The 27,742-nt window shown below is 34.6% G+C and overlaps 1 protein-coding gene across 4 annotated transcripts in view; it reads right to left on the bottom strand.

Annotated features, from left to right (window-relative positions):
- GLS (glutaminase) overlaps positions 1–27,742 on the bottom strand; it is an 80,255-nt gene that overhangs the window by 12,051 nt on the left and 40,462 nt on the right. For 2 of the 4 annotated variants that reach the window (XM_072612693.1, XM_072612694.1), the window contains exons 10-14: positions 24,699–24,765; positions 24,155–24,205; positions 19,279–19,455; positions 18,224–18,355; positions 16,196–16,288 (exon numbers count right to left, since the gene is read on the bottom strand). In XM_072612693.1, the coding sequence (XP_072468794.1) occupies positions 16,196–16,288; positions 18,224–18,355; positions 19,279–19,455; positions 24,155–24,205; positions 24,699–24,765 (520 nt within the window). Of the gene's footprint in view, positions 1–14,631; positions 15,116–16,195; positions 16,289–18,223; positions 18,356–19,278; positions 19,456–24,154; positions 24,206–24,698; positions 24,766–27,742 lie in introns of those variants that run through there. The other 2 variants (XM_072612695.1, XM_072612696.1) reach the window with 2 other exon arrangements.

Here is a 27,742-nt window from a genome sequence, read left to right as displayed (position 1 = left end):
TATGGCCCTGAGAGACAAGTGATCTGCCCAGGATCAAACAGCCAATAAGTTAGAAATGAGGTTTGAACCCAGGTCTTCTTGCTTTCCAGGCTGACTTCCCAGCCACACTTCACTAATAACTGTAATAACTGTAAAAGAAGGGCTTCATAAAAGCTAGGTTTTGATGGAGGCAGCTCAGTGGATAGAGCTCTGGGCCTAGTCAGGAAGTCCCAAGTTCAAATATGACCTCAGATCCTTACTAGTTGTGTGACTCTGGGCATGTCACATAGCCTCTGTTTGCCTTAATCCACCAGAGAAAGAAATGGCAAATCATTTCATTATCTTTACCAAGAAAACCCCATTGATAGTACTGATCTATGGTCACGAAGAGTCAGACAAATTTGAATGAGATTACCCTCCAAGAGGTACATTCCAGATTTGAGGGACCACTTGTGCGGACAGAATTCAAACAGTGGAGGAAGTGTCTCATTTCAACTAAATAGTATTCCTCTATAACCATGAAAAATAAGTCTATTGCTTTGTTGGCATACTTCATTTCTGATGCATGTCTTTGAAAAAAGAACTTTTCACTACTTTAGATCTGGTTTCTCCCACCCTGCTATCCAAATCAGTTAGATTTAACTGTAAAGGTGCTTTCTGCTACAGCATCTAGGCACTTGCTTATTAATAATTTATTTTAAAGTCCCACAACAATATTACCAGGTAAATAAATTCCTTCATTTGTAAATTATAGGTAAGGCCCATATAAGTCCCCTAGTAAGGGGATTGGATGGATTCTAAGTCACAGATTCCTTACTGAGGGTATTTGCAGGCTCTTAAACACTAATCAGCTTATGTATATGAATAGTGTAAATTAAATAGGCAACCTCAATAACATCTTGTAAGTAAAATTTATGAATGTGTATACGTGTGTACACACATACAAAACACACCCATCTTACTTTTAAGGTCTACTTTCTTCTCCAACTTACAAACCTCCAAGATGCATAAAGATGGTAGCAAAACATCCTCTTTCTTATTTCCTGAGGCTGTCTCCAAGATGGAATGAATTAAGGCCTATGTCAGAAAATAAAAGGCTGGCTAAAAATCAATCTTAGAGTTCCCAATCCCCAGCAAAGAAATGGAAGAACAGTAGGAGGCAGTATTAGCAAACTCACCAACATCCCTCAGGACTTCCCTCATAAAAAGGGGAGGGGAGGGACAATAAAAAAAAATCCACTGAAAACCAAATTCTCCAAGAAGCTACTGCACTTCCGAAATTTAAGGACAGCATAAGGAAGCTGACTTGTCACTGAAAAGGAATATGTGCCAAAAGCTATAAGGTGATGGGTGGGGGAGGGCTTTTCTGCTTCATTTAAAATGAAACTTTGAGTTATATTACACTAATATTGGGATGTGCTGTAGAGGGTATCAGGCTCTCTTCCATGTCTGTCAGTGGGTTACAAATAACTAAACTGACTCATCTTCTGGAATAGGTAAAAATGAAGGGCAAAAAGGTGGGTGGAAGGAATCTTGGAGATGTACATACATCCTCAACCAACCTCTGCACCACTGGACTTGTGTGCATAGGGGTGACCAGCTGGAGTTCAACCCTGTCACCTTAATAAGCCAATTACTGAAGGGACCTTTATGAATATTTTAGTGACTTGCTTTTAAAATGACATAAATGCCAATGTCCAGCAGGCAAAGTGTTACCAGCAGTGCCTAGAGCTAGGAACTTATTTGATGAATCACTTGAAATATTACTCAGTACTCTGGAATACAAACCCTTCTGCAGCAGTTGTCTACTCCAAATGCAAAGATTATGAGCCCTAATGTTTAATTTATGATTCTTTTAAGGGGAAAAAAACAACACAAAACTACACATTCTATAAGCACCTGGAATAAATTTTACTGGTGCAGACAGACACTGTGTCCATAAACCCAACGTGCGAAAGCTTTTTATTAGGAGAGTTACTAGAATGGCTAGACCAGACCTTCCTTATCAAATCCCTTTCACAGATCTTGTCAGAACCAGTAAACTTTATCAGGGCTGTATTTGTACAAAGTCACAAAAGTAGAACAAAAAATACTCCAGGTCATTTAACTCTTTTCGGAACTTCTATCTATGAACAGCCCATATTTACACTCCCTCTCCCCAGTTCTTTTTCTTCTATAAACACTGGGTGGGGCTGGAAACTGGAGTTTCCATCTGATTTGCAAGTCATAAACATGGTATCATTTCCCTTCACTGCTCACTTTACATATCCAGCTTTTAGTTTGTTTTATATGAAATGTGTGGATTTATAAAGGCTCTCTGTGGTCTCTTCTTCCCCTCTCTCTCCCTCCACCCCCGAATTCCCAAGTGGCAAAATAGATTATTATAATCAATTAATTTTCCTAATTTATAGATAATGTTACTCTTGGTAGGGCAGCAAAGTTGTTGTAGTTTTTTTTTTTCAATTAGAATTTAAAATAGCTCTAAATGTTATGTTAAGTAGGAAGGCCCAGGATTTTATAGGTATTTTATTTATTATTATCATTGAGATTAAGAGCCTGCTCAAGGTCAGGTCAGAGATGGAATTAGTGGTGCAGCTGGAAACAGAACCCAGGTTTCTTGATCCCCAGTCCTGCAGTAGAGCACGAAGCCTCTTTTTAATACAGTCTCAAAGCTTTATCCAGGGGATAAAAGGAAACCAGGGGATTAAACATTAATTGAGCTTCAGTCCCTGTAGGCATTTATGGAAAGTCTAAAATAATAATAACAACATTGCCTTTAATCCCACATTCCTCCCAACATCCCAACTTGAAAAACATTCCTTATTTGATGCTTCTTTTACTTAATAGTTCCAGTTCCCCCACAAAGGCTAATTCAGGCTTTGGGAAAACAGGGCTTCTAAGGAAGGAAATGACTAATCAGAAGGGTAGTTAGTTAACTGAAATGTCATCTTGCTGCCCTTACATAAACTCCATTCTCATTTCAGGCTTACTGTGCGATTCGTGGACATGGAACAGATACACTCTTTCTTTCCATTAAATAAACCATCACTATCCTAAGTCAAATTGAAGATGTAAAGAATGTAAATGAAGGCTTCTCAGATAAGTGGCATGTTCCACAACATGACACCATGCATATTTTTGGCTGATTAAACCCTCCTTAATCTCTCTTCCCTCCATTATTTAAAGTGTTAATAAAACTGAAGGGAAAATGCTTTTTGTTAACAATGGTCAATGTCTGGGTGCCCAACTGCCCCATCTGACAAGACTTAAAAAAATCTCATGTAACCCTGTGTTGTGTATAAAAAAACACCCATTACTCAATATTAGAAAACTAAGTTTTAAATTCCTTAGTCTGAGTCTTTTGTCTTACAAGATGGAGATGAGAAACAGCAGAGCACTGTGGAGAGAATCAGCCTTAGAATCTTCAAGCTCTGCCTTTGATACACATAATCTCTGTAACCTTTCAGTGGCCAAGTTTACTAAGGCTAGTAAATTTCCACACAGGGAGTAAAGTACCTTATGCTAAAATTACTGGCCCAGACCCAAAAAAAAGTAGCTTCCACTATCTACTGTCTGCCTTAAAAGATTACCATAAGAAAAAAATACTTAGCAAAAACTTGTAATGTTATGCATACCATTATTTTTAGAAAGTTTATATGAACCCAAAGGTAATTTAGAAGTCCTTTCATTTATTAATGAACAGCTAACACCCATGTAAATGTGCTTTTAAAAATAAAACCTTAACAAACTCATTTGAAATAAACTAAGACTATCATAAATTTCTAAAGCTTTCTAGACATCACAACGTATCCTATAAGATATAGGGATTGGACCTGTGGTTTCATTTGTATAGGGAACTCATGAACGAGGAAATTCTCTCTACTAAGTGCAAGTCAGCAACTTCTAAGAGAGGTTTTCACTACAGCTTAGTAAGTAGGAGTTGGCCACTGGCCACAGCCTGGATAAACACATACTATAAAAGCGTAAAACAGAACCCCAAACAACTAAATCGCCTGATTAGAGAAAATCCTTTATAGGATTTTCTGCTATTTCATGACCAGATCCTGAATTTAACATGGAGGCAAATTCTTAAAACTGTATTTTTCAGGGAGGAAGAATTTGCCATCTATCAAACAATACAATTAATGTACTTGAGCTAAAAAATGCTTGTTTGACTATTTATTTCAGAAAATGGGACCTGAAATAGACATCACCTGATATTTGTTGAAACAAGTCTCCACTATTGGAGGTATGTAGGTTTGGTTTTATTTAAGTATCCAATTTTAAAATTCCTTAAGTTAATAGTAGATTTGGAATATTTCAATTTACCATTAAACCACAGAGGTCAGAATCAGAACAGAGGATGACCACTCATGAACACATAGAATTAGGCTTAACTTGGCATTCAAACTGTAGTTTTGAGAAAGTCAGTGTCATGAGTACAAATATGGCACCCCAGGTCCCAACTACTAAATGACTCTCCTGCCCTGCTTGTTTCTGCAAACCTAAATAGAAAGCACTGGTCTGGAACGACTCCCTAACATCTCATCCAGAGCAAATTCCTTTAAACATGCATAAGCAATTATACCAGGGCTGAAGTATTTCATAACAAAATCTTAAAATCTCACTTCATAGTGTCAATGTGAAATATGTAGAAGGGTCAAGTTAAAGTATCATTTAAGCAGAAGAGCCCCTAAGAATTCTTATTGGTATAGAAGATACTTTTATTTTTAAATTGAGGAGTAATCAAAACCTTTTTGGGGTGGTGGTAGGATGATGGTAGTATATGTTTTTTAAGATGAATGAGAAGGCAAGAAAAAATCAAATGACTGGTGTTCATACATTTACGTACTAAAGAACAGATGGGAAGTTGGAAACAAATAAGCTTTTAATCTTTATTTGCCTTTAAAGCTCTAAAAGTGAAGCGTAGATTCTGAGTTCCTGTCGGTAAGGGCAAATATAACTGTTGAAACATCAGCAGAGGTAAACATCTCTTATCTCTTAGTGGCTCATATTATGCTACCAGCAAATGCTTTAAAAGGGTGCTGCAACCTTCAGAAGTATCTCTCCCTTTATTACTGATTAGAAATTAACCATTACATCTTTATTTAGTATTAGGGCTCTCAAATTGCTTCACTAAACTTGCAGAATCAGTGTTAGGCCCAAATGAAAGAGGAAAAAGTAGATCTTCCAAAGCAAAATTTTAAAGTTAACATAAAACTTTTTCCAGGTGGCTGTTGTCTAGACATGGTTTCAACACATCTAGCTTTCCCTTTCATTTGCCATCTTCGTTCCATCTTGTGCTTTTACCCCTGCCACTGTGAATGGCACTTCCATAGGGATTAACGAGGTCCAAAGAATTATCTTACCAAGAGAAAATTGTCTGTACAATAGCATATGGGCATAGGTACTTGCAGAATTGTGGTTTTTGAGCCTACATTTTATCAGTGGTTTTATAACATCTCATGTTCTGGGACTGTTCCAATCCTAGTACTTCCCTTATTCCCTTTGTAAGTCACTTTTCCTTTTTCATTGTGTACAAGATTATACATTAACTTCGCAACTGCATTTCTTAATAGATGCAGATGTTTTGCAAGGCAGAAACAAGATGGTAGATTATGATTATTAAAAACATGGAAACTTATTTTTAGTTCTGTAGAAAAACAATTTTAATTGTGAACCTCATCTAACAAAAGGAGGAGAGAATATGCAGGGTGGGGGAGGAGAGGAAATCTGGAGAGGGAAAAAATGATGTCCCTATTTTTATTTTTTCCTCAAAGTACTGGGATTTAGAAGCATGGTGTGCCAAGTGACTTTGGGTTCTTAAAAGTTACAGGCAGAAGTCTGACCTTTGTCAAACTGTAAAAACTTTTTAGTGCAGGTGCAGCAAGTCTGCCTTCAGACTAGTCAAGTTACTAAGATTTCACCAGGTGATTGGTTATTCAGTGATGCCTCCCTCACCCCATCCCTGGTTTTTATTTTTATTTTTTTGCAATAGCTGAGGATGAATATATTGAAATATAGAATGGCTTTCATCTGCACAGGTGAGATGCCTACAATCAGGATTCCTTTTAAGTTTAAATGCAATATCTTTTAAAATTTTCATGTTTGACTGGGGGCAGGAATAAATTGGGCACTAAAAGCAATTACCCTTAAAATTGTCTTTATGGTCAGCATACAAGCATCCAGCAAGTGTCAGCCCTCTAAGGCTTCAGTGTTGGGAAGGGAAGGCCCTGCAGCAAGGAACAAAGCTGTAGTGGGTTCTAATAAGCTGGAAAGGCCTTGCGCATAGTCTGAATAGGCTGCATCTGCTCTCCAGGGACCAGCCTAAATTAAGTATGCAGGGCCTCATTATTAGTCTGATGGATGAGCCTGGCTGCTAGGGGATAACTTCTTTAGCCATCAAAGAGTAAATTACCTCACAAAAGCATAACAACTTTTAAGATGTAAATTATTTTATGAAGCAATAGTAACAAATGTTTTACTTGGAAGAAGCAAACAAAATCCTACCTTAAAAAAATTTTAAACCAACTGTAGTTCCTAGATCTAATGGTTTTGCCCCCCCCAAACCCTACATTCTCGCAAGGTATATTTGTTATTTATTAAGCAGATATAAAAGAGGAGGGACTTCTTAAAAAATCAGGTTCTAGTTCCCTTGGCAACTGGAAGGGTAAGTAAGGATGCATCTGTAGTCAGCATTTTCTTGCTACAAAGGATAAACTAGCTAAACTAACTGCCCAGTTCAGCCCTGTCACTCTAAGTGCACTTTACTCAGTCAAGTGAAAGAACTAAACAGACTTTTCAGATCTTCTGTAACTACTGATCCCTTCAATTCATGACTCGAGTCAGGATATAAATGTATGATCCATAGATGTAGAGCATGAAGAAACATCAATGTGCTATCTAGTTTTTCATTTTACAGATTTAGAAATTGCAGCCTGGAGAGGTTGTAACATGCCAAGTTCACACAGATGTTATCAGGTGAGATGGGAACCCCCATCCTAATTCTAGAGGCAATGTTCTTTATGCTCCAGTGTACTGTGTTTTGTGGGGTCCCACATGCTTCTTCAGTGTCACTGGGAAAGCAAACACTGAACACTTGCTGTCAAAGGAAAGATTATTAGCCACTAATTGGCCTAACTACAAATGAAAAGTTCAAATATTCGCTACAGTTTAACATGAGTTGGCAAACCTCTGACCAATTTCTTGCTCCTAATAGATATGTATAAATGTAATTTAGAGAGGAATTAATTTTGCAAAGAAATATGCAGTAAAAACATATCATTAATGTCACACAAATGGATATACCATTAGACTGAGATCCACTACAAAGAGAGGGGAGAAATGGGAACCAGAGCTCAAGTGAATCTAGTCAGCAGTACTTTGCAATACACACGAGTAGATGCATTATGTAATTATCAATTCCATTGAAAACTATGCCATTAATGTTTTGATTCTCCACAGTAGCTCCTAGAATTAGTACATTCCACACATACTGCTTGCTATAAGTAGCTAAAACCCAGCAAGAACATAAACAAGAAATAGGGAAATCTCTTCAGAACTGGTTGATCTTCCACCAAACAGTGGCCTTTGATAATGGGGTAGGAAAGAGCACAATCAGGTGAAATCTTCTGTCTGTGGTGAGAATATTTTCCTCTGGGTTTCAAGCTCATAATAGAGGCTAAAAAACCAAAATATTTGCAAAACGCTACTCCATTTACAAACCACAGAATGTAAGGTTGTACATAGGCATATAAAAACCTGTGTTAAGGTCAGTGTAATTTTTTTGGAAGGCAGTTGGGATTAAGTGGCATGCCCAACATCACAAATTGTGAAGACAGATTTGAACTCAGGTCCTCCTGAATCCAGGGCCAGGAATTTAAGGAATAAACTAAAGCTTTCAAAACTAATTAGGATTGGTATGATTGCTTCATGTTTAAAGTTCATTAGGGAATTTAATTTCTAGCTTACTTAAATGAGGCATTGAATAAAGCCATCAACATTTGACTGGTAAGGTAAAAATATTGCACTTAGAAATGTTTTGTTCATAATATCCAGTTACATAACTGCAAGATATTATATGTGTAAAAAGTCAACACTAAACTGAAAGGCAATCAATGAATGGGGAAGAGAGAATTAGGGGGTTGGAAGAATGGAGATATGAGGATAGAAAAAGAAATGCCAGTATTGACTCAGTACTTATAGATGCTCATGGAAATGAGGGGAAAACACTGAGTACAAAACTAGCTATTTTGAAAAGCTAAGATTAAAACATTAAAAACGGTTGACAGTCTCAACACCTCTGCCTTTTCTCTTCAATGGAACAATTTTTTTGCAGCTAAGTAAAAAGTCAATCTTATCTTTCTGCCAAACAGGTCAATAGAACAGGTTAAAGAACAAAAAAGGAGGGTTTATCAGTGTAATTAGTTTAACAAAAGCGTTCATTATTTTAGTTGCCTTTCAATTTCATGGTACAGAAAATGTGTAGCATTTACATTAATTGTAATAGTTTATTTTTATTTCAGTTCACTCCTACCTATTTAAATGATTATAATCAACAATAGCCAATCATTTAGTTCATTCCTTTATTTAAAATACAGACATTGCATTTAAGCCTTGGACACATGGCCAAATCCAAATGTACCCAAGGCTGTATTAAGAAATTTCAATGAAAAGTAAAATCAGAAATGTTAGTCTTTATTATCTTAGATTTTTTCAAAAAAAATAAAGCTGTTGTAAAATAAAAGAATTATGTTAAATTCCTGGGTTGTTAAAATGAAGACACATTAAAGGGAAAATTTTTGTTGGGTAGGTTATATGATTCCCTAGTTTACTTTGCTCCCAGATTATTGTTAAAAGTTTGGGTTAAGACAGTGTTTTGCTCAATGAGAACATGGTGGAATAGAGCTAAATAAATTTTGGCTCAAGTTCCCAAAGTATACTTAATAATTTTTTGGGGGGTGTGAGTTAATCAGAGTTAAGTGACTCACTCAGTCATACAAGCTAGTAAGCATCTGAGGTTGCATGTGAACTCAGGTCCTCCTGACTCACCACCTAGCTGCCCCAACATCATTTTACAGAATGGGAAATTCAAAATAAGAGGCTTAATTTTTGTGTCACATGGATACTTTCAGGCACTATTCAATTTGCTAAATTTGGGGATAGCACTAGCTAGAATTAATTTTAAAAGCTCTAACAGCAGCTTAAAACATTAAAATTAAAACATATTGTGATTTATCAAACTTAAAAGGATGTATGAGGATTAAAATCAAGCACTAAAACCTTTGTTTTAAATATGTATTAAATGTTCATATTTAAAATACGAACTGCTAATGTCTGTTTATTTTGAAGCCAAGCAATTCCAGTAAGTTTTTAGAGAGCCTGAGAAGTAAAATAAACTTAGAAAACATTTTTCCAACTTTTGTAAAAGCCTTTTTCTCAGTCACTTCCTTAATTATCTTTTGCCTGACCCCCCCCGCCCCCAAGTAGGTTGTTTTTATAAACAGTTGGTGTGACATTTATTTTTTGTGTCATTAATGGCCCAGGACTGACTTTCAAAGGTTTAAGGGTGATATTTCATCTGCTTCCAAAATTAAGGAGAAATTACCTTTTATAACTGTGGAAAAAATGAACTAGAGCTTACTAATCTCAGAAAGGTTGATCAAACCCTACAACTAATGTGCCTGCCTTCAGACTGGCTTCTGTTTATTGTGCCTGTTCTTTTAATCGAAAATACTTTTAAAAGAAACACATATATAAAATAAAGCTATTTATTGCACTTGATTGGTGTTTGAGAAATTCAAAATTAGAAGTCAATTCAATGGATACAGATGTTAACTCCCTACTGAATAAAATAAGAGTGACTGGATTTGGTGGTCTTAGTCTCTGGTTCAAATCTCTGTGATTCTACAAATAAAAATCCAAACCAACAGCACAAAAAGGTTGCGGACTCACTTTAGAAAGGAAGTTAGTCTATCTGGCTGTTTTTGAGAATAAATGAAAATAAGGCTTCTTTTTAAATTTCTAAATTGAGCTGACAGTTCATAGGCACTTAGTTATTAAAAATATTGACAGCATAATGTAAAGATGAAAAAATGATTTCTGATCATTTTTTTCTTTCCATAATGTCTTTTAGATGCATACGTTTAATGCAGGTGTCATTTCTGCAGTATTACTATTAACAAGTATTTTACAAGACATTTTACGTATTTTGTTCCTTGCCTCAAACAATGGTGTCATTTAATTTCAGTAACAAAAATTTCAGAATTATAGAATATTGCATTTTGAAAGAAGTTGATACTATTTATCTAACTGATATGATAATTTATATGGAGAAGTGCAATGAACAATCTAAAATTCAGTCCAAGTGCTCACCAAGACCATTTTCTTTTGACTCAATCATAGCACATCAGGAGGCTTTTAAAATTCAAGGTAAACTATTAAGATAATGTTATATTGGCAGAAGTTACCACCTAGAAGCTCATGGGAAAAACAATATTATAAACTTACAACTTAAAAAAATATGTGTTCAGTTTCTGGCAATTACAATACAAAAAAATCAAAAGATTATGGTGTCAAGGACATGAAGTTCATCAACATGAAGCCATATGAAGCTTATATAAAACCTACTTTTTAGAAAAGTTTGTGTTTTCTATTACTCATACCAAAAAAAGGTTTAAAAAAACATAATCAAATTCTCTTTTTCCACATGATACTTTTTAGCTTATATCCTGGCACAGAAATAAATGAAATTTATATTTCTGAACTGAGCTTAATAATAACACTATTTGCTATTTTGGCAAAACAGTAGCTCTGAAAATATCAGTTCTTCAGATTAATAATACAAACATTGACAATGTTTTATAAAAATGTCTATTTGTGACAATAAAACGTTTCCTCAAGTTGATGTATTTCATAATACAGAATTCACAGTAAAATGAATCTTCTATTTTCAATGCAATAGTAGAAATGAACATTTCCACTGCCTTGCAAACAAATAAAGCATACAAATGAGGATACAAATAAAAACTTCTTGTTACATTTTCTAATTGTATGTATAAAGAAAAAAATTACACTTTTAAGAAAAGCTATTAAAATTGCATTGGAAGACTTCATCTAAATTGTATTGCAAAATGGTCTATGGTGAAGCTAGTAGACCAAAATCCAAATTATAGTTTCGCTCCAAGTTTTGCCCAACTTGGGTTTTTATTACAAATGGAAATTTTTTTACATATTGGAAACAGTAGGTAAAGAATCAAAGATACTCAAATGCTGTAAAAGGCACAAATTGCTAATGTATCTATTTCTCAAAAAAAAAAAAAAAAAGGTTTTTAAAACATACTTCAAGGTTTCCAAGGTCATCAAGGAGGCAAAACAAATCAATGCATAAATCCCTACTGGTGAAGTAAAATGAACTATTAGGGGTAAAATTCTGTCTAATTTACTATGTATATTAGCTCCTCCCCTGAAGGAAAATGTCTAATCTTGAATGTGCACCATCTAATCTGATAACTTTTAAAAAATACTATGTTTTTCCACCCTGTTAATTTAAGTCATGGTGTCCTGCTACAATCTGAGTGTTCCTTAACCTATTCTGAAGTTAAATTCTACATATTAAACACCATTGAGGAAGGCCTTGGGCCTTCTTCTGAGGAAGATCATAAGGAAAAACACAAACAAGAACAGTACAGGGGAAGAATTTAATAAATAATTAAAAAAAAATTAGTCCATAATGTGAAACTATCCTAAAATTAAAATATAAAGAGTCTAAAATTACACTTCTGTAGTATAATATGGTATGTCAGCTCCAAGACCTAAACTCATTCTTCACTGAACTGAGCAATACATTTTCCCTACTCTGTAGGTTGTAAAATAAACTCAGGGACGTGTATTAATAAAAACTTAGAATTATTTCAGAATAATACTCTCTTCTCAGAATGCAGAAAGTAATTTAATTGAACATTTACTTTCCTACCAATGGCTTGTTTTGGTTTTTGGGTGGAGGAGAGAATTAATACTACTAAATGGACACCGCCCCCCCCAAAGAAAAACCCTCAAAGAAAATCTTTATTAAAATGCTTCTAGTACAACGAATAAAAAACAAACAAAAGCAAAATGAAAACAAAAAAAAATTTCCCAACAACCCCAACTGCAGAAAAAATAAAGCAACTGATGCACCTTTAAGTATTTCCAGTTTCTCTTCACAGCAGTCATAATAAAAAGTGTTCAATACTTTTGGTGATATTTTTATAGCGGATAATTTTCTTTTCAAAATTAAAAACCTCCAACATAATATCTGTATAAATAGTTGGAGCTGTTTTCATCAAAAACACTTTCAAAACAATAAAATCAGCTTAAAATAAATTTATTATACAATACAAAAAATATGCATGCTGGAAACAAAAGGTAAATTAAATATACAAAGCAATGAAAAAGAGGCTAAATAAGACAAATGTTTTAAATCTAAATACTCAAGCAAAATGCACAACATTTATGCTAAAAAACAAAGTATTTGTAGAAATGTACATTTCAAATGAAATGTCAATGATGCCAACAAAGAAAAACATACACTAACTTCTAAAATGCTTGAATATCAAGAATCAGTAATGGTATGAAACAAATGAAACCCAACAATCATGAGTATTTTTAAAGGATTATCTTGGAAATAGTATTGGTAATACTGAAAGATACAAGATAAAGCCTTTAAGCCCCAGCAAAGTTTCTTTTTTAAACTATAAATGTTTAGAGTCCTATTCACAAAAGTATCCTCATTATTTCATTCTCTTTTTTTCTTTAAAGATTGAATATTTTCTTAATTTTTTGGCTCTTGCTCTATAAGATCAATGGGGAAATTTTGTGGTTGTGCTCCTACTAAACGAAAATTTAAGATTTTCAACAGTCAGGTAAATCCTACAAATAAACAGCTTATGATTACAAATATATATATATATATATATATCAATGCATGAAAATATAATACTTCTTTTTCATGATATTTTCATAACTATTTCCAGTTTTACTAAAAAAAAAAAGTTAACTTTATTAAATATGTTATCTTTAAAAAGTAAAACCTATGACAAAATGAATAGTAGTAGGATTTGGACAGGTGAGGGAAAAAGAGAACCTTCCAAATCACCGCTTTGGGCATTCAACCTGTTCAGACCTGTAATGGCAAGTTATATGAAGACTTATGAGTCTGAATCAGGTCCAAGGTAAAGATGCTCTCCAAAAGAGGCCCTCCTACTTTGAAAATAAAAATAAAAAAAACAACAACAACAATAATAATGGCTTTCACAGCAGTAATGTATCATACGATATCACGATTCATGGTACAAACCTTACAAAATTTTGTCTCTGAGCATTGTCTAGACACTGAGATTAAGTGAACTGCTCAGGGTCACAAAGCCAGTAAGTGTCTGAGAAAGTCCTTGAATCCAAGTTTTTTTGGCTTCCAGGACACTGCCTTGTCCTTAACCTAAAATCTCTACATTTTGGTTAGGCACACAGTCAAAAGACCCACCTACAGTGTTCTGAACAACCTTTCTTTTATGTCTGAGTATCCTTTAGTAATCTTTCCTCTGATGTGTACAACCTACAATGACAAAGTTTGCATGCTCTCTCCCTCAAGATAAATGATTACAGCTTTAAACAAGAATAAGGAAATGGCCTATGACGAACTTTCAGTAAAGCAAGCAGGTAAACTGAGGGAATAATTGTGAACAGGTCCTGTGTAATTTCAAAATGTCATTTGTCAAAAGAGTTAAGTATGTTTATCATAGTTACCAGTTTTTTTCATAATACAAATAAACTGGACATGTTATTCTCAACACACATTTTAAGTTACTAGAAATCTAACCTCAAGGTATTAGAATACAAAATTAAATGTCTTGATGTACTACTAAATTCCAAAAAGTTCTTTAGTCCATTCCTATGTCACTACACTTAAACAGTGAAAAGAAAATATTCTTGGAAGCTAATAGATGTGTTCCTACTTTATTGTGGAGAGAAAAACCCTTCATGAAAAGTTGAAGAAAAAAGACATCCTTTTGGCTTAATTATCACCTAGAAAAATGTAAGTTGGAAAATGAAAATAAAACTGCTAATAATCAGAGATAATTTCTCTTAGAAATGCTTTTCTTCCTTCTAGTTTACTAGCAATTTTAGAATTTTATATCTGAAGTTATTCTGGGTGGAATGTTTAGGAGTAATACAAATTACTCCCTACCCACTGAAACTTCATTTTACTACAACACTGAGGTTGCAAAGAATAACTAGGCACTATATATATTCACTACCAGACCTCAAAAAAACTGCTAAGATAATAAAAATAAAAATAAAAACTGCTAAAATAATAAAAAAAAAGTATCAAAAAGTGCTACAAAAATATTTCTGAGCTTAATCTGAAGTCACTTTGTGTTTTAGAACAATTCTGATATGGTATCAATGATTAACATTAAATAAAATAAAACTGAAAATTGGTTATGTTGCTCTTTGGATTTGGCTTAGAAAATGATCTTATAGATACTTTTCAGTCAGTTTAAAGAACTGAAAAATAAAGGTTTAATTATAATAGAGATTTGAAATCAAGAGCCTCTATTTTTCCGATGTGAAAATGTATCTTACGAATATATACAACTAATTGTTACAAAATTATTTTACAAAATTTTAAAATAAAGGATGTGTTCCTTTTTTATAGTTTTCTTCAAAATAAATTTTCTTTGATGCTTATTTTTCAGCCATCAAAAGACCAAGAACAGTTTTTGATTTTTGATAGTTTTACATAAGAATTAGAAGGGGATAAAAGTCCATGGATTGCCCCAAAAGTTTAGAAACAAAATAATAATAATAATAAATACTGAAAATATGCATAAAACAAAAGACATTTCATGAACTTCAATAAAGAAAATTCTGACACTAAATCCCATTTCCTTTAGCTTTTCTCTCCCAGACTTTCCATTCTATATACTACAGTTGTGGAGATGTCCTCATTTGCCTCAGGTGACACTTTTTTCCATACTGTATCTTTTAGAGCAAGTTCTTGTTGGAGACTTTCATAATCCAAGGGTCCAAAGGAATGCTAGTTGTTCAAGCAACATACATAATTTTATTAGTGCACTTGAGTGAAGAAAGGTCCAAGCTACAAAATGGTATTTTTCAATGAATGTTATTAGAATCCATTAGCATTCACCCGCCACCACCACCACCACCACCACCACATGATATTTTATTTCATGTAATACCTCTCATGGAAGATTCTATCCTGTGTTGCATTATTTTTATGTACTTTGTAAAACTATTCAAAAGAGAGTAACAAATAATATAATTTGTATAAAGTGCTTTGCAAACCTTAAAGCACTCTGTTAGCTATTATCACTGTTATTATTTCAAGGGAGAATAGCAAGGGTACCATATAGCATTTATCAGATCTTTTCCTAATTATATAAAGCTTCAAATTTCCATGAGCTAAGAATTACTATACCCATTTTACACAAAAGGCAAAAGAGCTGAAAGAAAACTCCCAATACGGATTCCCTGACCAAGCCAATATTTTTATAGGTGCAATAATGCTGAATTTGCCTCTCATTGAAGCTTGTCTCAAAAACTAGGGGATAATGAACAAACACTGCAATACTTGAAACCTAACCCACTGATACAATTAGAAACACAACTTTCAACTGAGGGTATTACTAGTTGAAAATGCACACGTAAATAAACTTTTTTAAAATGAAAAATATTTAACTTACCATGACCTTTTTTTCTCAACCTGGTAACTTCTACCACTAACTCTACAGCTCCCTTCTTTTCTGACATATCCACCAACATTCTAGTCAGACAAAAGGTTCCTTCAAAGCATAGTTTGCTTTTTAAACTAACAAACACTGAAAACAAGGCATATTTGTTTGCAGCACTACCAATGTCTACCTATATCTCTATAAAGAATTAATCCCAAATCTCTTATTCAGTAAGTAGTGCAGAAGACAGAAAACTTATTAATAAATTACTCTAGTTTTTAAAAACACAAGGAAAACACTCACTGTGTATATATGTGAATTCAAGATAATTTCCACAAATCATTCTAATTTAGACTCATTCACAGTTAATAAAAACCTAAACTAAAAAACTTTATTAAATACTGATATACCAATGAACAGTACACCTCTTATTCCTTTATTATAAAACAGCCTACAGTATAGTATAAAATAAAGTTTTAGCTTACCCTCTGATCACCACCTTCTCTTCGAGGATCAAGTTTTTTTGCAAAGTGCCTCAAATTATCATAGTTATGGAAATTGCACAAAGAAACCAGTTCCTGTAAATTAAAGAGATGCTGTAAGAAATTAGCTAATTGTTAATAATTCATCATGAATGAATATTCCCAATACAAAATGCATTTTTAGAAAATTCAGTCACTTCTACCTATCTTTTCATCAAATCTGAATTTAACTCTTTGTAACTTCTATACCCAAGGGCAGCTATTGTAGCACAAGTGATATCAGCAGGACCTGAGATCAAATCCAAACTCAGACACTTAACCCTTTTTGCCTCAGTTTCCTCATCTGTAAAATAAGCTAGAGAAGGAAATGGCAAATCACTCCAGTATTTTTGCCAAGAAAACCCCCAAATAGGATCCTGAAGAATTAGATATGACTGAAAAACCACTGAAGAATAATTTCCATCCATTATTTCTAGTTATGCCCTTTGAGACCAATCATCTGCAACCTATTCCATGTAATGGATCTTCAAACACCTGGAGAACAGTTGCTTCTTCCAGGGCCTAAGACCCTAATTCCTACAACTGAGTCTCTTATGCCATGAATTTGAGATTTTCCTCCATCATACTGAGTATTCTATATACTTTCAACCTTAACTAACTGATGTCCTTCCTAAAATGTGGTTTCTCAAAATCAACGCAATTCTCTAGAAAAGGAGGCTTTGACCAGTGCAGAATAGAGTAGAAGTCAATGCTGCCCTAGTCACTGACACTAGGCGTGTCTTAATTCAGACTATTGCTTTAGTTTTCTTGGCTGCTTTATGATCACACTGTGGACTCACACTGCATTTTAAGTACACTAACCCCTGTATCTTTTTCAGACTTCTGCATAGCTATGCCTCACTTGTCTTATATGTGGTAAGTTGTTTTTATTAATACTAAATATAAAATTTGAAATTTCGTTTTATTAAATTTCATTATGCATTCACTTCAAAGCTCTAGCCTGCCTAGAGTTTTTTGAATCCTAACTCATCCATCGCGTTAGCTATTCCACCTAGATTTGTGTCATCTGCACACTTGAAAAATGTGCCGTCTTACCACCCTGAATTGAAGTCACCTATCAAAATGTTCAAATATCATAATAGCAAGCAGAGTTCCCTGGGATACTACATTGGAAACATCTTTCCAAGTTAATGTTACACTACTAGTAATGATTATTGTTCTGTATCGGGCCATTCAACCAGTTCTAAAGCCACTTAATTACATTATACTAACTATAGTATTATACTAATCTGGGATCCATAAACTTGTTTGTTTTTTTTCAAAATGTGGATATTTTATCTCAATATAATTGATTTCCTTTGCAATCTTATGCATTTTATTCTAGGCATTTAAAAACCTTTATCCTGAGCAAGGGTCCATAGATGTCAACAGACTGCCAAAGGGGTTATGACAGAAAAAGGTTAATAAAACCTGCCTACATCCCTCCATTTTCCCCACAAAGTAACATCAGGCTTTGCCAAATGCTTGGAATAAAACCTACATAAGTTCTATCTACAGCACTTCCCTGGTTCTATCAGTTTAGTAACTCTGTCAAAAGAGGAATTTTTTTTTTTTTTTACTTAAGTCACATCGCTTTTTTGTAACCACTGCTTCCTCTTCTAGATATTCACTAATATAAAGATTTGCCCTTTAAGGTTCTAGATTGTTTTTGGCCGGAAATCAAAATCAAGTTCAGTCATCTCTAGCTTGCGGACTCCATTGATCTTTCTCTGTTCCCTCCTCCAAGTCTGTGGTGTACCTCTCCTATTCTACAACAAGGGCTCATGTGGTCTGTCCTCGTGACTCAAACTCATGCAGGGCAGTGGAACTCACCAATGGTAGCTATATGCTCTGTTTTTATCTTCCTATTTATCTTGGATATCAACCGTCAGTTAGACACAGGTAAAAAAAGTATTAGTTTCTAACAACTAAATTGACCTAATATTATGTCTTGGCTGTGGTTACTATTCTTTTTTAAGAAAATTTGCTTACATGACAGAAGTGAATTCCCTTAACACTATTGCCCATCTTATCCAATGGAGGAGACCAGCACATCATTCCCATAACATTAGGAACAACTAAAAGAATGCCCCCAGCAACTCCAGATTTTGCAGGAAGACCAACCTGCAAAACATTAAAGAAAAATGTCATAAAAAAGCTAACATTTATATAGCACTTAAAGGTTTGCAAAACTATTAAACTTCTGTCAGAAATAGAATTCATATCTTCCTGTCTCTAAGTCTAGCACTCCATCCATTATACCACCATGGCACCTATAACCTATAACTCAGAAATGTAGGATGATGGAATCCTTAAATGCATTAACTTCTTAAAAGATTACCTGGGGCGATACAGGATACAAAAAAAAATATGAAAAAGTGGGAATGTTCTATTCAAATTCATCTTAGTGTTTTGGATAGTGAAACAATTAAATGGTTACCGAGTAAAATATGACGAGGGGAAAAAAGGTAAGACAAAGACTCCTCCAGACCCTACCCTCTACACAAATAAGGCTGGAAACATAAAGAATTTTTTTCTTTAAGAAATCACACACTCTTCAATACTTATAAGTGGAAAATGTGTAAAAAAGCAGAAAAATGTTCTTATCAGGCTAACAGGGAAAGAGATTTCACGCTTTTAGTCTTTTTACCTTTCCAAGCCTAATTAATAACAGGTTTACACAGATCTACCTTTAAAAACATGTATGCTAAGAGTTTACCAATTACTGGATATTTTTAAACTTTAAGAATTCTTGAAGCATGAATCACCCCAGTGCTAAACATTAACAGCTATAAGTATATTTCTGACCTTGAAAATACAAATGGACATGAGGTATTTCCATAAACTACTCCTAGAGTTTTTAAGAGCAGTAAAGATAATGTTCAGCTGTGTTACCTACCAATTCTGTAATAAATTAACCTTGATAAGTCTCTCAAAAGTCATTATACAGTGTAAATGCAAAGTACAAGCGTTTTCAGAACTTATTTCTTAAAACCAGCCGAGACTAGTTTCTTGCTAGAGAAAATTAGCATGTAATAATTACTTACATGGAAAGCAAATTGACCTGAGAAGTCATACATGCCACAAGAATGCATCAAACTTAGTGTATTTCGAACTGCTTCAGGGCTTAGTACTCTTTCACCAGTAATTGGGCAGAAACCACCATTAGCTAACGTGGAAGCCATCACACTGGCTGATTCACAAGTCACTTCAATGGAACACAACTAAAAGAAGAAAAAAGAATTCTGAAAATGCAAATTCTAGTTTCCTGCAAGACAAATTTAAAATTTACTCCTAGGTCAGGCTATCTGAATTCTTATGCTATGGACATATGACAACTCTCTTCCTGGGGGTTAAAATGGTTCTATTATACAGGGTGAGGAATCTGTAGGATAACATTAAATAGATCTCACTTTATTAAAAAAACTCTGACAAATAAATGGCTTGTCACTCTAGCAGCAGACTTAGCGTTAGAACCCAGTCCCCAAACTGACAATATAAATGAGCCACATTAAGTGAGGCTGCATGGTATAGTGGAAAACCTGGTTCAAGGCATATTGGTCCCTTCATTGGTAGGAGGAGTTTCCTCACCTGCAGGTTCCCTGAATCAATAAAATTACAGATTTCTTTCCCATTCCTTTCCTCACCATCCCTCTCATACAAGTTACTCCAAGCCGTATTTGCCTGATTGCTGAGTGCCTCATGGGGCCCCATTATATCCAAGCAGCCCTGACTTGCCCTCTTGCCCTGTTGCCCTCTTACCAATTACACTGCTACTGGACACACAGTCATTCCTGCCTCCACTTCCTAGATTTGATTATGGTCCCAAAACTATGGGAAAGAGTTTATCAATCAACTCCTCTATGGCTTTACTCACCATTCCTATAACTTTCCAAACTAAAATATGCCTCCCTGGTTACTCATTCCCAATATGTTGATCCCTCATTAGAATCCAGGTTCTTGAAAGCAAAGATTCTCTCCACAAGTTTGTATACGTATACTCCAATCTTGACACAGTTAACATTTAATAAATTTTTCACTCCTTTGTTCAAGAACCAATAATCACTTTATATTGCTTAAACAAGAACACCCAACGTAAAGGGTACATTTTTATTTCAACAATAAGAAAATACAGCATGCCATATTTTAAGGCGATCCATCAGAACTAAGAGAGTTAAATTAGATAAAGAAAATGTCTGTTTGATTCCTACGGGTTTCACATACTAGGACTGCTCCTTAACTGAGACAAACACTTGGCACACCTCTGAAACTTACACGTAACAAGAAGCACTTAATCCTCTCCACCTGTACTCCTCAGTTCTTCTACCTCTCTCACCTTCATCATACAGAGGCACACTTTAACTACGGGCATACTCAAAGGCTCTGTCCTGGATGTTCTCCTTTTCTCTGTCTACATTTTCAGTGACTTAATCATTGAAATTAAATTGAATTAAATTGAAATCCTCATGGATTTAATTATTATCCCTACACAGATGACACTCAGATGTATACTTTGGGCCCTGGGTTCTCTGCCAAGGTCTATGCAGTTCATTAAAGGAATTACAGAAAAGTCACAGGTAGCACTAGATGTCTGTCTCAGAAGGATATTGCAGTTATTCCAGTACAAGTTACTGATAAACTAATACCAGCTCAGTACATCAGGCACATACTATCTAAGGAAGGAGTGGTTTTTAACTGGAATAAAGCACAGAGTTACTCAGATGACAGAAATGTGGAAACATCCAAATATCTCAAAATTTATAAGAAAAATGTCCAATTAACTATTGGAAATTTCAGACTAGATGTCCCAAAGGGATCTAAAAATCACATACCCACAGTGAAACTCATTACTTTCTTCCACAGACCCACAGCTCTTCCAAACTTCCCTGTCTTTGTATCTCCAATGCCTAGCACAATACCTGGTACAGAATATACACCTGATAAAATGTTCACTGATTTATTAATTAAACCCCTATATTTCAGGGGGAAAATATTCAAGTTGTAGAGAAGAGAGTGAATGTAGTTAGATAGTATGTGGGATCAAGGAAAGAGAAGGAACACAGTAGGAGAAACTTGCTGTGTGGATTGGATACCAAGATGTGCCTAAACAAGAATATTACATCTTATCAAAATTTTTCGTAAGAAAAAAGATGATGAACTAACTAAAACTTTTTGTATTTAAACCCAGTTTTCACAGTGGAATTTACTTGGGAATTAGGATTAAAAAAAATGCAAGCACATTTTGAAACATTTCTTTTAAATGACAAAAATATTTAAAGTTAAAGAGAATTCACAAAAGGGTCTTCAGAAAGCAAATATTTCCTGTATTTGAACAACCTCAAATATTTTGGGAAAGCACACTACAGTATGTAGGCAGCTGTGACTGTGTGACCTTTGCACAAGGCATAACCTCTCTGGCCCTCTGCTAAACAACAGAAAATTGGAATAATTTACAATTAAAATCCCTTCCATCTCTATTTGATTTTTCCTCAGTAAATTCCCCTTGTATTTTAACAAAATCTACAGCACTGGAAACAAAAAAATCTTCAGAAATGATGTTAAACAGACCAGTCTACTACTAGTGTACTACTACTACTAAAGCAAAAATATCAGTTTCTATTTGTCACTTATTTGTGGCAACTCCTCCGCCACACACTGTGTAGCATTTAATATTTTTCTGGCTGATTCCCTATTCTCAAGATAGGGAAGATTTATGCTAACCGTCAGTGATTCATGATAACCTATAACCCTAGCTCCTTTACAATAAGTAAAAGGTACTCTATACTACAGGTATATAGTATTGTGACAGCCTCAATTTATACACCCGTTAAATGGCAACAATATCTCTTTTACAGGACTCCTGTGAGGCTTAAAAGATGAAATATACACAAATTCTGCAACATATAAATGTCAGTTATTTATTAGCATCCCAATTTGAAAATCATTCATCTTGTTAGTTTTCATTTTACAAAGAACGTCAAGTAATTTTCAGGCTCTATAAAGAACTTTATTTACTTGACCATGTGCCCGGCCAGCACAGTTAAATTAAACAATTAAAAATTCAGACTAAAATCAATAGAAAGATGGTTATGCTTTCCTAAAGCCTAGCAAAAATTCTTATGGTCAAGTATGAGAAGAGGAAACGAGGAAGGTACAGTGGGTAATGCTACTGATGAGGATCCTGGTTAAGCAGTTTCTCCTTAATCAGGTTTTACTGAATATTAACTAGATGACATATAATTTAGTCAGTATTTTAAAAAATAAAACAATGAACATAGGCATGCACATCAGACAGCAGCAACAGTCTTAGGAAAAGGTATTCTCTCAAGAGAAAACAAATGTGTCAACCTTGGGTTTCCAGCCATGTAAGACTATTTTAGTTGTAATTTTATCATCTTCCAACATCTATCAAGGTTATCTAACTTCACTTACTTTATAAAGAGAAGCTAAGAGGTTAAATAAAGGGATTTCAGAAATAAAAATACTACACAGATGCAAGAAACACTGGAAAATGACTATCTCATACTTATGAGGCTGGGAAGGCAAGACTATTGTGTAAAGTTAAACATCTAGATGCATCTACACTGAGTCCACCAAAACATCAGGTTATGTTAGAGTGAGTACCCCATATCCTAGAAGAGGAAGGGAAATTCACTGCCTAAGTTCAAAAAAATAATTATAAAAATGGTTATTTAAATAGCAAGTGGAAGCAGGGCAATCTTCTAACAAAAATTCAAAAAGTCCCCTCCCAGTTCTCCAATAGCCTTTTCAAGCTCTAAAGCTATGACCTCATAATTCCAGAACCAAAAGAATATCCTCATAAATAGCTAGGCAGGAGCCTTTCAAAAATAACTAGCCTTTTCCCAATAGTAAACAGTTTCACAAATCAGGTACTCTTCATTTACTTGTTTTTGTGGGAGAAGAGCATTCACACACCTGATTCCTCTGCTGATTTGTGTATAATAATAATGAAAATAACAATAGAAAAAACAACTACTAGCATTTACACAGCACATCTCAAGCTTTGTCAGTGCTTTATATATGCTAACTCATTTCATCCTCACAATAACCCTGAGATGTAAGAGCTATTAGGAAGCTGAAGAATTAAGTGATTTACCCGAGCTCACTGAACTAGTAAACTTTCAGTCCCAAGTATAGTGCTGTAGTCTGATGCACCACCCTAATGTAATTTCTCACTTGCTCTGCTTCTAACCTGGACCAGATTGCCCCTCTGTAGACACCCTGGTAGCTTCTTCCTCATTCCCTGGCAGGCACCCTAATGGTGTAGGTTTAGTGTGGATGCTCACTCAAGACTTTAGCTCCACTGTAGCTAGCCCACAATTCCTAAGCTCAAAACAATCCTCCAGCCTCAGCCTCCCCATACATGTGGCTTCACACTCAGCTTCAGTTTAAACTCTGGAGTACCTAGTTTTGGTAAAGTATACTGATACTTAATATTAAATGCTCAGCCTTTTCCATGAAAGTCCAATGCTTTACTGTCATGGAAAGAAGTCTGTAATAAGACCAGCCTTCTGGCTATTACTATTTTGGCCTATGCAACATGAAATCTGGAGCTGCTGATATCTGTGTTGGAATCCCTATACTAATGAAATTATGGGTCAAAGTACCAATGATTTAACAGAAAAATTACTTTTCTTTAGTTTCATAATTTTTAAATGCTTATTCAATTTTAAAGTGTAATAAAAGGCTGTAAACCTTTTTGGCTTTGGAGAAAAATGTTTATTTAAAAACACAAAGTACTTACTAAAAGTATTTATTAGAGACAATCTTTTCACTTTTGTAATGAAAGTTAATGGGTAATTTGTGTATAGACAGCTTCCTAGATAACTTTTCAGAAACAAAAACATTCTACGACCTATGGTGCAATGAAATATTTTGTATAGTGAAATCATAACAAATCACCTGGAAGTAGAAGTCTAATATACCAACCATGTCTGTGCCTTCTGGAAAACACTAGAAAAAGAAGAGAACCCATCATGAATTTGTGGACATGAAGGAATTTTTTTTTAAAGCTCAAAGTAAGTCTACATAATATTTAAGTCACAGCATTCTATATCCATTTTCAGATGCTGCTTTAACAGGATGATGGAAACTTTTAAAGTTATTTTCCACAATTGAAAAAGTATTACCATTTAATTCACAAAACTTTATAGTACAAAGATACTATACACATATTACAGTGATGAGAAGTGGGGATAATTTAAAAGAAATTAGGAAAGAACACTAATCACGAATGAAGTGTTAAGAATGGGATACTCCACATGTCTTTTTTTAAACGACATAAAATTTTAAAAATCCATTTGCAATGTTAAATATGTTACACACTTTAAAATGTTAAGAGTTGGGTTAGTATAATCATTCATCACTGGTTAACAGAATAATCTATACTGAGACAAAGAAGGAACATAAAAGCATAATTTGTAATAAAAACCAAATATTAATAAACCTTTTTCTCCTTTAAGTAATATCCTATTGCAAAATTCCGATCTCCACTTTCTCGTTCAGATTGAAACCTGTGAAACAAAACAGATTCAGTTTGGAGAATAAAGCATAGGAATTCTGTAAAAACTGTAGCATTCTAAAAGCTAAATTATATATAAACAAAATCTCCACAATTACAATCAAACATTTCACAGAATGCTCTATCACTAAAAATGAATTTCCAGAATTTTTCTACTGTGCCCACACAGCAATTCACTACAGTTAACATAAACTATACTGAATCACAAACAGAGAATTCTTCAAAAGGCCACTTTCTGAATAATAATAAATTTTTTCATGTAAGAAAACAAGACTATAACAAAACTGTTCTTAGAATACGTTACATAAAACATTTCTATAAAATATGACTAGATCTTTCAGTCTAGAAGGAAATTAAAAAGTTAAGAAATGTGGTGGTTCAAATACAGGCTCTTTCAAGAGGCTATGTGAGCTTAAGTGAGTTATCCATTCTAGACTTAGCAAGTATTGTGGTAGGGAAGGGTTTACTGTGCCCCCACGCCAGCTCATCCATAACGCCCACAGGCAAAAGATGAATCTTCTTCTTCCCCTCCATTAACCCCATGGTCCAGTTCCCACCAATGATAGTTGCTACTGGCTAGATGCTGACCCTGAGCCCTGCTCCATTCTGATCCTCAAGGATCATTATCTCCTTTGTAATAATATGGATCAGAGACATGACCACTGACAATGTGGCAAGCAGTTGCAGTACTTCCAGTAAGATGGTGGATGATTAGATGTCCTTACCACATGCTATTTCTCCATAAGAAATTCCAGGCTTAAGACCATTGGGCCTTTATATCTGCTCTGAATCTAAACCATTCTGTATGTATTGTGTCCACTAATTATGATCAAGCTCCTCAAAAATTAAAAACTACCTTGCACTTACATTTTTGTGTCTACGGGAGGCTCACTAAAGCTCTTGGCAAATAATAAGTGTTTTGTTTTTCTATTACAATTCATCCATTCCAACATCTAAGTGTCTGAACCAAAGGCATTTTGTTCTACCATTTATTCTGTTTGTTTTCAGTAAGCATAGAAAATAAACTACAACACTAATTATGAAAATGAGAAATCTCCAGAAAACAGGACAATCTCCTTCTAGGATAAAGTCAACATTTCTTTAGTTAGAAGGAAATTTTCATAACGCAGTTCTGATAATAAGTAGAATAGAAGCCATCAGCTATTAAGAAAAATCAGGTTAGTTATTAACTAAGTCACTAGATTAAATGTTTACACTACATATGCCATCAGAACTTCAGTTCCGGTTCTGAGGCACATGAAGACTCACAATTCCATCTGTCACTACACGTTTCAAAAATATCAAGTCATATCTACAAGATCTAGCATTTGAAGATAGAGATAAAATTGTTTCCTTCAACATTCACAGAGCTGCTTTCACTGTATTTTCACAGAGCTAGTTCTTCTGCTTAGCAACATTCCATTTACTCCGCTTTACTCTCATATAAATCCACATGTGGACATAATCTGATGTCTATTTCCAAGACCTAGAAAAACTACAACTTCTGTCTTTTTTTCCTTTAGACTAAAAAGCTCGATATAAGGAAACTGCATATAAACTATAACTCAAATGCTTTATAAACTTAGAAAAACCCCCAAAGAATTGCTATTTCTGAATGTACTACCATTGCCAATTTTAATTTTTAAAAGAAGCAGAAAAAATTTTAACTACCACCGTACATTGTCAACACACATGGAAGTCACTGCAAAGGAGACTCAAAGGCTGCTAAAAAAAAAAAAAGGAAAAATTACAGCTTCCTGAATTCTAATTTTGAAATGTCTGACAGTCATGGCTTACAATGATCCAAATTCTGCAGCACTGAAATTCACCTCTTTCTTTCTATTTTTACAATTATCCTAGTCCAACTAAACATTCATTATTTCAAACAACTTTGATAGCCAGTTTCCACTGATCTTTTAGCTCAAATCTAACATATATACACACCTGCCAGATTAATTTTTAAACATATCTTAAGATATTCTGTGAATCAAAAATCTAGTATAACAAAAGTATGCATTATTTGAGGAACAGACTACTGTTACTAATAAAATCCTAAATTAAAGGACCGATATAATCATGGAATGGCTAGTGTGGAAGAATATGATAGGGAGTCCCTAAGATAAGAATCTAAGGACAGCAGTAAAGGCCTACTTTAAGTATGAATGTGTAGTGGACTCAGTAAAGCAGTTTTCTAACTTCTTTCAACAGTATTTTGTGGCTCCAAAGTTATGGACTGGCAGGGAAGAAGAGCTGAAGGTCAAAAGGATGAGAGGATGCCAGGATGAGAAGAGAACAATGGGGTTCTTTTGTTTGTTTTTTAGCACTGGACATCCCTATCTCTCCCAAACTGGAAATACAAAGGCCATTCTCAGGAGACATCCTAATACTCATTGGCATGGGAGCTCTAATCTGTCCCATTTCCAGACTGGAGTAGTTTACCCCTTTCTTACTCAGCTTGATCACCTCCCACTCCTGAGGGCTTACCATACATACTGACACTGAGCTTTGTGTAACACTACAGATCAGAATTCCCACTACATCCACCTACTTTGATGTATGGGATTACAGTCACTCACTATCACGTCAGGAAGCCAGAAAAGGGAAAACAGCCTCACAAAACAGAGAGGATTCAAAGAAACCAATTCCAAACGAAGCCATACAGATTCCTAAACCCGGATGAGTGAAGGGTGTGGTAAAGAGAGAATGACAAAGTCAGGTTACTGTCAAAGCTCAATATGTTAAAAGTAGATAGCTAGAATATGAACTGACAAAGATCTCTGATTTAAGTGAGATGTTTAAACACAATCTATCCTGCACACACAGCACAGTTTTCTTTTTCCCTCAAAACTGTTGTGTAGTCTTTCCCTACAAGGTCAGAATGAAAAAAGAGGTGAAGAAGGCCTTGTACATTATATAAGATCAATAAATATATACTGAATTAGTCAATAAATGAAGAAAGAAAAGATTCT

This window comes from Notamacropus eugenii, chromosome 5 (genome assembly GCF_028372415.1).
Source record: "Notamacropus eugenii isolate mMacEug1 chromosome 5, mMacEug1.pri_v2, whole genome shotgun sequence".
NCBI lineage: Eukaryota > Metazoa > Chordata > Mammalia > Diprotodontia > Macropodidae > Notamacropus > Notamacropus eugenii.
Note: the sequence above shows the minus strand (reverse complement) of the source record. Positions and strands in the feature narration are given on the sequence as shown.